Source organism: Salvelinus namaycush, chromosome 12 (genome assembly GCF_016432855.1).
Source record: "Salvelinus namaycush isolate Seneca chromosome 12, SaNama_1.0, whole genome shotgun sequence".
Classification (NCBI taxonomy): Eukaryota; Metazoa; Chordata; class Actinopteri; order Salmoniformes; family Salmonidae; genus Salvelinus; species Salvelinus namaycush.
This window is the reverse complement of record NC_052318.1, coordinates 45,410,561-45,422,115: the sequence shown is the minus strand read 5'-3', so window position 1 is coordinate 45,422,115 and position 11,555 is coordinate 45,410,561. Positions and strand designations below refer to the sequence as shown.

Sequence of the window (11,555 nt, the reverse complement as noted above, 5' to 3'; positions counted from 1 at the left end):
TCCAATCTTTAGGGATCTCGGATGATACAAAAGAGAGGTTGAACAGACTGGTAATAGGGGTTGCAACAATGGAGGCAGATAGTTTTAGAAAGAGAGGGTCCAGATTGTCTAGCCCAGCTGATTTGTACGGGTCCAGGTTTTGCAGCTCTTTCAGAACATCTGCTATCTGGATTTGGGTGAAGGAGAAGCTGGGGAGGCTCGGGCAAGTAGCTGCGGGGGGTGCGGAGCTGTTGGCCGGGGTTGTGGTAGCCAGGAGGAAAGCATGGCCAGCCATAGAGAAATGCTTATTGAAATTTTCGATTATCATGGATTTATCGGTGGTGACCGTGTTACCTAGCCTCAGTGCAGTGGGCAGCTGGGAGGAGGTGCTCTTGTTCTCCATGGACTTGACAGTGTCCCAAAACTTTTTGGAGTTAGAGCTACAGGATGCAAATTTCTGTTTGAAAAAGCTAGCCTTTGCTTTCCTGACTGACTGCGTGTATTGGTTCCTGACTTCCCTGAACAGTTGCATATCGCAGTTGCATATCAACAGTGTGACTTCTCAAAGAATGCACTGATATAAGATGGTAGAGAGATGCAACATACAATTTGAATGTGATTGAACACTTGTAATTTAATACACTAGTAAAAACATGTCTTTGTCAGGGTTCATCCCTCAGAAGAGTCTGCAAGCTCCTCATGCAGATCAGTATCAGTGCCCTCCTAGGTTTCCTCTGTGGCCTCCAGCTGGAAACGCTGGCCCTGTTCCTGGAGCATAGCCTTGCTCCACAGCAGAGCCTCGTCCAGCCCAGCCCGCTCCAGGATCAGGGAGAAACGCTTGTCTGCCTCTCTCCGGGTCTTTGGACAGGACACAACACAATTACCCTATGATGTTATCCCCACTTCCTGAGATCAGGCACTAACAATGTGGAGTTGTAGGCATAGCCGCGAGAAGTAGTTTGGGGGGATGCTTGCCTGCGCTACAGACGGGTATATCGGTCAGCTAATACAGGACTAGTAAAGGCCTAGTGCGCTACTTTTGTGAAGATGTTATTTTTTATTTATATATATTTCATTATTATGATTTTTCAGGGGGCTACTTCCCGCTGCTATGGTTGTAGGCACCCGACCTTAGAAGTACTTCACTGTGGCTGAATAGTGTGTGCTGGTAAAGGAGGGATATCAGCTGAGTTGCAACTCTATGCTGAACTCTGACCTGCCAGTGGCGCTGGAGCAGCAGTGGTCTACTGTTCACTCTCTCCATCATGTCTGCCAGCTCAGATTGATACTCGGCACTACGCACCTTCATCTCCTTCCTAAGTTACACAAAGGGAGGGCTGAGTATTGTTCAGTATAGTAATATTCTGTGAGCTCCCCTCCATGGTCTTAAGAGGTATACCTGTAGTTCTGTTGTTGCCGCTGTGCCCTGGCAGTACTGCGCTGTTTCTGGGCGTTGAGCCACTTGGCCACTTCTTTCTGAAGACTACAGCTAGCTTCTGACTTCTGCTGCTCTGCTCTCAGTCTCTTCTCTCTCATTACTAGTCTCTTCCTGTAAACAGCAGAAGATGTATTCATTAGTCTAAATAGAAACCTACCACAGTTAAAAAACAACAACATTTGCATCAAGTTAAGAACTGAAATTCAGTATACTCTGCACATACTTCGCAGCCTCCTCTCGTAGCAGTGCAGACTTGGTAAGTCTTTGTGAGCTGGCCAGAATCCTAGCTAGCTCCCACTTCACCACGGGGCATGGGTCCTTCTTGCCATGCTTCTGAGTTTCCTTAGACGTACTGACAGTCTGATCCCCTCCAGCGTTCACCTGGAAACTAAAAGGCTGTGGCACGGTGGAATGCATTCCCTGTCTGACGCTCCTGAGACGGTCCTCAAACCTGTGGTGCAACCTCCCAAAGTCGGGTATAGTCCGGTTGATAATGGGTTGGAAAGTGAGCTTCTTCTCCACTCTCGTTGGAGGAGGACGACGAGTAGCCAGCTGGGCACATCTTTTCAGTATGTCCTTATAGGAGCGGACAGGAACTGAAGTCTCAGGCTTTGGTCCCTCGTCTCCCTCCTTGGCTGCTGTTCCCTCTCCATCACCCTCAGCTACAGCCATCCTCTTGGCAGGTCCATGTGCAACCTTTGACCCCAAGTTAAAGGGCTGTTGCATGGCCAGCATGAGATCACTCCGTTTCTCATAGAGAACCTTTCTCTGCCTCTCACACTCCTCTACGATCTTATCATACAAGGGCAACTGGTTGCTCTTGGGAACAGGGTTCGCTTTGAATCGAGGCAGCGTGGCTGTTGGCTTGTTGGCAGTCTCCAACCAGGCCTTCCTAAGCTGCCTCTGCTTCTGCCCCTCGCTCTCCTCACGCAGGGTCATCTTGAAAGGCTGCGGCACGGTCACTTTGGGTAGGCCTCTCTTATCTTCCTTCAGTTTGGGTGTGAGGATCTTTGGTTGGGGACCTTGGGGTTGGGGTTTTGGGTTGTAGTCGTCTATGGAGAAGCCCTCCCACATCCATGAAGGAGCATCTCTCGCAGGCAGCAGAGTCCCTGTAAACCCTTCATCCATGTCCTCCTCATTCTCACATGTCACCGAGGCCGCTGACTCTTTGTGCCCCTTTTCATTGCCGCTCCTTACTCCTTCCTCACTAGAGATGATGGGAATTAAATACATTGCAGTGTTGTTGGCTGAGTCACACCTAAATAGCCCACAGCTTACACAAGTAAGGCTCACCTAAATAAGTTGCAGAAGACACATCAATTGTGATTCATACATGTAATCATGGTGATCATGGGACACCTTCTCACCATTTACTGTCCAAGGGTGTGGTGACAATTTCAACTGTAATGCACTTCAAAGGTATGTAGACAGGCTGAAAAAAACAACAACAACATGAGAGCTCTGAAACCTTAGAAGAAAGTATGGTCTCTATTCATTCCGTAGCACTGAATATCCGCTTTTTAGCGCGATTGACAATTAAAGGCAATGGTCCGGTCCCGCAGTCGCAGAGACTGCATTCATGGTACACGCTCCACCTGTCGGCTCAATCAGAAATTACGGATCTACAGTAATACGGATTGAATCCATCCCATAGTTTCCCATGCATTAAAGTAGATGTATTATTAATCCAGTTGCCTGGTTACATTTTCTCTATGTGTCCCTCTATTTCTCTAAGTCACTGTATCAGACAATTGATAGCAAGACCACGTTTTATATTACTGTACACCATTGGGGTGGTTATTTATTACATTAATGTGGACCTGCCATTTATGCCAATTAGTTAAACGAAGACGACATGGAGTTGGTGGTGGGCACTGCGCTCCAACTGCCCAAGCGGCCTACCTTCAGACAGCTCCAATCAACAAAGCTGCGGGTCTTCAAAGTCACAAAATGCGATGTGTTAGGCTTTACATTTTGAGGCCCTGCGCATTGATTCCACTTCTGGTTAACTGGCGAATTTATACAACCATTTAACATGACCGAATTTCGATGTGCGCCCCACATTATTTTACTAAATTATATTCACAAAACAGAGGCCACTTCTTATGACCCCATTCTCCCGTTTGGAACAAGTATTCTGAGAAATAGAACACACGGAACACCGCCTGTTGTTAAAGAACTCGTTATGTCACAAGGGACACACTATTTAATTGATTTTTAGCTATCACATCATTTGTACCACTCGACAAGAGCATTCTACAGTAAAATTGAAAATATCCGCGAACGCCTCCATATCCAGTCAATGGTGAAAGCATTGGACTTTTTCCAATTTGCACCAAATTTCAATTAATGTCCTCTGCCCTTCTTATCTGTTTGTCTGCTTATGTTACAGTGCCTTCAGAGAGGATTCACACCCCTTGACTTATTCCACATTTCGTTGTGTTACAGCCTGACTTCAAAATGTTTCAAAAAAAATCTCACCCATACCCCATACACGATACCCCATAATGACAAAGTGAAACCATGTTTTTAGATTTTTTTTGATTGAACATCTCATGTACATAATTGTTCACACCTCTGAGTCAATACATGTTAAAATCACCTTTGGCAGCTATTACAGCTGTACGTTTTTCTGTCTTGCCCATTATTCTTCGAGCTCTGTCAAATTGGTGTTTGATCATTGATACCAACCATTTTCAAGTATTGCCATCGATTTTCAAGCGGATTAAAGTCAAAATTGTAACTCGCTGTCGTCTTGGTAAGCGACTCTGGTGTAGATTTGACCTGCTGAAAGTTGAATTAATCTCCCAGTTTCTGGTGGAAGGCAGACTGAACAAGGTTTTCCTCTAGGATTTTGCCTGTGCTTATCCTGAAAAACTCCCCAGTCCTTAACAAGCATACCTATTACATGATGCAGCCACCATAATGCTTGAAACTATGGAAAGTGGTACTCAGTAATGTGTTGTATTGGATTTGCTCCAAACATAACACTTTGTACTACTTTAGTGCCTTGTTGCAAACAGGATAATACGCATCACTGCATCCTGTCTCAAAAGGTTGGCTGGTCCTCATTAAAGTCCCATAGATCACTTCATTACTCCATTTTTGTTTACAAAGCTCTATTATACAACCTTCCGACTTACCGAACTTTATTGTTAAAGTATAAAAACATGAGATACCAGACCCGTTCACAGGGTTGGTTAACCCTTGAGATTCCTCGGGTCTCCACCGAACTAGGTAAATCCGCTTTGAGTTTAAACGCTCAACATTTTTGGAATCACTTACAAAATTCATTACATTTGGATACCCTGGTGCTTCTAGGGCAGTTGCAAACCCTGATGATAAATGAGTTCACCAAGGTGTGCAATTGTTTTAAATTGACTTTAATAATTTTGTTAATGATGCCTGTGATGTTCTAATGTAATGTACTCGTTATTGTATCTTGTATTTTCATTTTATTTATTTTATGTCCTCAGGGCACCATTGAAAATGAGACACTGGTCTCAATTGGGCTTCCCTAATGAAATTAAAATGAACGGATGTTTTGGAATATTGGCATTATGTACAGGCTTCCTTCTTTTCACTCTGTCAATTAGGTTATTATTGTGGAGTAACTACAATGTTGTTGATCTATCCTCAGTTTTCACCCATCACAGCCATTAAACTCTGTAACTGTTTTAAAGTCACCATTGTCCTCATGTTGAAATCCCTGAGCAGTTTCCTTCCTCTCCGGCAACTGAGTTAGGAAGGACACATGTATCTTTGTAGTGACTGGGCGTATTGATACACCATCCAAAGTGTAATTAATAACTTCACCATGTTCAAAGGGATATTCAATGTCTGCTTTTTTGTATTTTTACATATCTACCAGTAATGTAGGTGCCCTTCTTTCCGAGGCATTGGAGAACCTCCCTGGTCTTTGTGGTTGAATCTGTGTTTGAGAGTTACTGCTCGACTGGAGGACCTTACAGATAATTGTACATGTGGAGTACAGAGATGAGGTAGTCATACATTTTTTTAAACACTATTATTGTTTTTATGTCACTATGACTTTCTAAGTAACATTTTACTGAGTCAAAACATTTATTTTTAATTAATTTGTAATTTAAAAAAAAATGGAATTCCTCTGACATTGGTGGGTATTGTGTGTAGTCAAGAGACAAAATAAATCGCAATTTGATCATTGTTAAATTCAGGCTGTAAAACACAAAATGTGGAAAAAGTCAACGGGTGTGAATACTTTCTGAAGGCAATACATGTATTTGGTCTTCTACGTCATTGCGGTTCTGTGTGACTCGGTTGGAAGAGCATGATGTTAGCATTGCTTGGCTTGTGGCTTCAATTCCCAGGGTCACCCAAATGTAAAATGTATGCCCATGACGAAGTTGCTTTTGATAAAAGTATCTGCTAAATGGCATATGTGCTACTTCTCTCTACTGAAAATGGTAGGAATTGTGGTTGTAAATATGTGTTTAGACACATTTCTGTTGTGTATGTGTGTGTGTGAGAGAAAGAGAGCGAGCGAGATGGGGGGGGGGGGGTTCGCTCAATAGATTAATTATGTTTGCCCAGTCAATGCCTCCGCATTTGAAATGAGCAGAAGGGTGGGCTACTGACACTGCTGTTATGTGATGGACAGAGAGTAGGCAACATTTCTTCTTCTTAGATATGGGCTGCGCTGGAGGGTGGCTGCTCCAGGCTGTGTGTCTGCTGTCTACCCTTCTGGAGTATGGTGAGTTGAGCAAAATATAGATAATATACCTCATTATAGGGGGATTTCTTTGTTTACCAGTAGCCTGTCTGCCAAAAAGATTGCAGTGTATGCTATCATCTCAGCAGCATATGATTTTGCTGTGGAGATGATCCATTATCATTTGAAACTACGGATTTTAAACGTTTTATTATGATTACATCATGGTAATAATTGTTTTTTTCCCCCAAAAACGTATGGTATCTAATTGACAAGAACGAACTCTTGGTTATATAAAAAAACTGAAATAGAAGATATAGCCTGCCTCTGAAGATGGGAGGTATTTGATATGGCTGAGTTAGACAAATCTAAATGTATAAAAAAAAAAATATATATCAATAGGGGTTTTCACTGCATAGAGAATATGTCTCTATTGTTCTATCTCTGCCTCTCAGTGATGAGCCATGTTTGGCTGCTTGGCCTGAGCTGTCAGCTGTAATTAGTTCCCAATGTCCATGCTAGTTTCCCACACACATACAAAGGGCCCGGGGATGCCTCAGTAGTGTGGAAGGACGCATTATTACAGTAATGAGAGCAGGGGAGGGAGGGAGGCCCAGGCCAGGGTCAGGAGCATGCATGGGACAAACCATTTTTGATAGAAACACAAGGAATGGTATTTGTGTCATTAGTTTGTTCTTATTTCATTGCTACACCACCAAACCCAATAAGTACTAATGTGTGCCGTTCATGCTGCTGTATTACCTTGTATTCACCATAGGATACCTCATATATGTGAGAGGAATTTGAATAGTGGAATGTGCCTGAATTGCCCATTGATAGGTGTTGCCCTATGCTCCATCCCCTGTGCAGGTGCAGTGAGGGTAACCATGAGACACTCCAATCTGGAGGTGGTTCAGGGGGACTCGGTGACCCTGCCCTGCTCCTTCTTCACCATGAGTCCCCTGTCCAGACTCAACATCATCTGGACCCTGGCACCCTTCTCTGACCCAGACTTCCCCACACAGGTCTAGTTTGTATCCCCATTAGTAGATACGGTGATGGTGTTGAAATGTACTGCTTGGCACGTCAGAAAGGTCTCAGTATGCCGATTTTGTCTGTCCCCGTCCCTCAGGTGATAGTGTTTGATCATGGCCAGGTGATCGAGAACCCCTCCCTAACAGGCAGGGTGGGTTTCCTAGGCATCCCCTGGAGTGCTGACATCATCCTCAACAACACACGCATCTCAGACGCTGGCACCTACCGCTGCATGGTGAGCAACCCCCCAGAGACTGGAGACCCTGGTATAGGGGAACTGGCCTTTAACGTCCTGGGTAGGTGGTTCACATACCAAATCACTATAACCATGTCGTATTACTCCCTGAATGCAATTCTCAACGATAACCGTATCTCACTCGGTGTGATTTAACATCGAGTCAGCCTGCTGTACATTGAGTTCTGAGTTACTTTTACAATCTGTACCCGATATGTGTGTTGTTCTTTCAGCACCCCCCTCGCTGCCCCTGTGCCTGTGGGATGGGGTCACTGATACGGGGGGGAGTGTTGCCCTGTCCTGCATGGTGGCTGAGGGGGTGCCCACTCCCGAGATGCGGTGGGATAAATTGGAACCAGAGAAAATCTCACTACCCATCAACATGGACGGTAAGAGCAGCCTTTAACTAACCCAGGACTAGAGCCCGAGAGACATTAACATGCTGCAGGTGCGGTGGAGCTTGTCTAAGGGTAACCTCGTTCCCAGGCTTAATTGCTACCACAGAGAGCCGTCTGGTGGACGATCGTTTCAGCTACGGCACAGCAATCAGAAAAAGTGTGTCATTCACACCATTGCGATGGGTTTAATTCTATTTCAGGACTAAAAACAGTATAGTTGTAAAATGCAAACTAATGTTAGTGTCCTGTAACTTCTGTTGTTCTCCATGTCAGGGGACCTATCAGGCTCTGTCCAGATAGTCAACATCTCGTCCCAGAACTCTGGGCTGTACCGCTGCTCCGTCACCAACCTCCTGGGGTCCCAGAACTGTTACGTCAACCTGTCCATCTACAGCCGTGAGTCCCTCCCTGGTCCACATGGTCTTCAGTTCTCCCTCACTCTACCCCCCCCCCCCAATACTTGTCAGTCATATCATACACATTCATAAGGGTTTTGAAACGTTGATGAAACGGGTCGGAGTTACTTTAACTGCGTTGGAAGTGCTGTGTGTTTAGAATCTGAGTACCGCGCTCCCTCTCGGCAGCTCCAGCCAGCTCCCCGGGGATCCTCCAGGGGGTGTTGTTGACCCTGTCCATGGCCCTGGTGCTGCTGGCCCTGCTGGTGCTAGTACTGTGGCTCCATCGCTCTGGCCAGAAGAGGAAGTGGACGGAGGGGAAGGAAGAGGAGTGTTATAACGAGATAAGGTACACTCCCTCTCTGATCAAACGCTCCTTTGTTTGATCCCTCAATCCAAGGAAGACAAACACCCGGATGCATTCTACAACAAAAAAAAGATTCAACACACACTGTACAACTCATTCAATTGAACATTTGTTTCATAAAATGTGTTAGGAATGAGCGTGCATTCCATTGGGGAATGAAGAGAGTTACCTCACCGTGCCCTGCAGATAGACATTGGCTCCCACTATTGAAATATTTCCCACATAGAATACTTGATAAACTGTAACATTTGTTGCTAATAAAATGTTTGACTGGAATGTGCTCGGGTTTCTGTTCAAGACAGGTGTTCTGCTGTTCTGAATCAATATTCAAATGATGATAACATTGCCCGACAAAGGCTGATAGAGAAAAGAAGACAGGGGAAAGGTCAAATGAAAGCACTCATAGCATTTAATTAGCAAATGATGACACAAAAAGCTTTAATTTAAATAGAGGGGTCACAGAAAACTGTACAGAACTTTGAATATATCGGCATACAGTTTTTAAATAAAACATCCCCCCCAAATAACTAAAATAATTACAATAAAAAACATGGGATGGTGTACTATTATACAACATTTGTGCAAAAGAAGTATTAATCGATTCTTCCCAAACTGCATGATTCAATGTGAAGAACGTCCTTCCTCAGGAGATGGATCTCTCTTCTGAGGGGAAAACACAAGAGAGAACCTCCCCGAAGACTCAACATAGTGTCTTCCATGAAAAAGAACCAGAAATCCAATAATAATAAAATAGATTTATATATATATATATTTTTAAATATATATATTTATATACAAAACATGCTGTACATAAATGGCAGAGATCAAGGAATCCCTTTTATTATAGACACCCAGTTCTGTCCAGTAACTTGTGCTTTCCTTTCTCCCAGTAATAAAAGTACTCCCTGTTGCTTTGGATATTACACTGAGAATAAGGGGAAAGAAAAACAAAAAAAGGGCCCCCGATTACAAATGGCTCGGCTTTTCCCGAGCCTAGGGAGGACACACGTTAACAAGGGCCGATCAATTAGCTAGATACTGGGTTTTAACATCTGGTAGGCGCCAGCTCCCGTCTGCTCCTCCTCAACAATAACCATGACAGCCATGGAGTTAAGATTCAATGATCTGACAAACAAAAAGACTCGATTTTCATCAGCCCAGTGCTTGTCCCAAGTCCTCAAAATGTTTTTCTAGATGATGAAACCAAAAGGATGGTTTTAGAAAATTAAGAGACCTGTAGCTCAAGCAGAATGAAAGAAGAACGAAGTGGCAGTAACCCACTTCAAACCACTGCTGTTTCTGTAGTGGGGGCATCACATTGACTGGCACTTTGAGTAGTGACCCATAAATTCAACCATGAGGCCCAGACTCCCAAGATTCAGACTAAATTACTCTGCTACTGCATAATTACCCAGTCCAACTTATCTAGATACCATCTAACCTAGCGCTTGAGAACTCTTCCCTTTTAGACACAGTACGATGAGTAGATAGCAGATCATTCCTATTCGTTACCAAGGAGAATGGCGTTTTCCACCAATTAGTTCTTACCCCGTAAGAACAGATTCCCAGAGAAATTTTAGTAGACAGTTCAGTCCGCTAACTAAAGTGAGACCTAAGATGGCTAGGGGTGAAAACGAGCATACAAGGCAGTCTTCTAGGACCAGCTTTACACTATGGTACAAAAGGTTATTCCAGATAGCTCTACCATTGATATAAATACATGCCACGACAGACCAAGGTACTGGCACATGGATTACTGTAGTGCTGTAAGGCTCTAACTCTCGGGACAGAACAGAACAGTGGGAGACGGCCAGCTTGTCTGATATGTGCTCTGGTTAGAGAGATCATGGGAGCGGGTCTCTAGTCATAAGTGCGTCAAGCACTTGGTAAAGTAAACATCTTAAAGTGACTCCTCGGGAATACTTCCAGTTACATTACACAGCAAATAAAGAGAGGAGAACCAATGGTGAAAGTGTACAACGACGACGCCAAAACACGTGGGGCAAAGGTGACGATTAACAAGAGCCTATTTCGATCGCCATGTTTCTATCACGCCAGCATGTCAAATAGACAAACCCTTTTAACAGTCTTCCAGACGTTGTCAATAATAAATATGCCATCTTTGTTTTGAATATTTATTCAACTTTGTTTGTTTCCAACTAAAACGCTGGAGGTAAGTGTAGCACAAACAGTAGTTGTAGGTATAGTAGTGGTAGCAGGAGGTGCAGTAGCAGTAGTTTACTAGTAAGAGGAGCTGGCACTGTAGCTGGAGGCAAGGAAAGCAGAAGGGCCTCTGTCAGAGCCCCTCCCACCGTCTAGAGTCCACAGCTGATTGGATCAGGTCAGGGCCGAGAGTGGTCGGTCACTAGGGCAACTCCGCGGGCTAGCCTAAAGCCACAGAGGAGGTTGTGATTCTTCAAGTAAAGTAAAAAAAAAAAAAAAAAAGACATTCCACTCACCCCGAAAATAGGAAACAGAAATCTAAAAGGCTTTAGAAAGAACAATCCCAGTTTAGAATCGTGTGGTCTGAACAATCTCCTCCCGTCCTGTACAATGGGCACCATCTCTGTCCAGAGTCACATCTCTGTAGACCTCCCCAAATTCAGAGCTCGTGTCCAGGCCGGACTGGATTGTAAACTCTGCCGGGAAAAAGCACCACATGTTGGAAAAGGTGGGAGTAGGCGGGAGTCTTATCCCTGAAACAAGCTCCTTGACAGAACGCTTGAGATTGTTGATGCGTCAGAAACACCTGAATGAGCATGAGGGTGTTTCTACAGGGAGGGGCTGTTGGAATGTGGGTGGTATGCTGGGGGAGGTGGGGTGTTGATATTGACTGGTCATATGATGTGACCCATGCAGTTTCACAGTGGATTTCCCCACAGTGAATTATTTCTACAGTGAAGCAGCAGGTTGGAGCAGGAATGGGGAGTGGGGATAAAGAACAAGGCTTGTTATGGTAGTAACTCTGGCTTCACCTGTACATACAGCAACAGGATATTGGCATTCCCTTTTTGGATT

The 11,555-nt window shown here is 44.3% G+C and overlaps 1 protein-coding gene across 2 annotated transcripts; it reads left to right on the top strand.

Moving 5' to 3' along the window:
• The first annotated feature begins 5,193 nt into the window (after nt 1-5,193).
• On the top strand, nt 5,194-8,803 carry zgc:165604 (uncharacterized protein LOC792578 homolog). Of its 2 annotated transcripts, XM_039004838.1 has the most exons (6): nt 5,194-6,149; nt 6,978-7,132; nt 7,240-7,438; nt 7,611-7,766; nt 8,049-8,171; nt 8,360-8,803. In XM_039004838.1, exons 1-6 carry the CDS (start codon nt 6,086-6,088, stop codon nt 8,554-8,556), a joined length of 894 nt encoding a protein of 297 aa, XP_038860766.1. In that variant the 5' UTR covers nt 5,194-6,085; the 3' UTR covers nt 8,557-8,803. The 2 variants fall into 2 exon arrangements, with proteins under 2 accessions (XP_038860766.1, XP_038860765.1); XM_039004837.1 differs by having other exon boundaries at nt 5,194-7,132.
• The last annotated feature ends 2,752 nt before the right edge of the window (nt 8,804-11,555 follow it).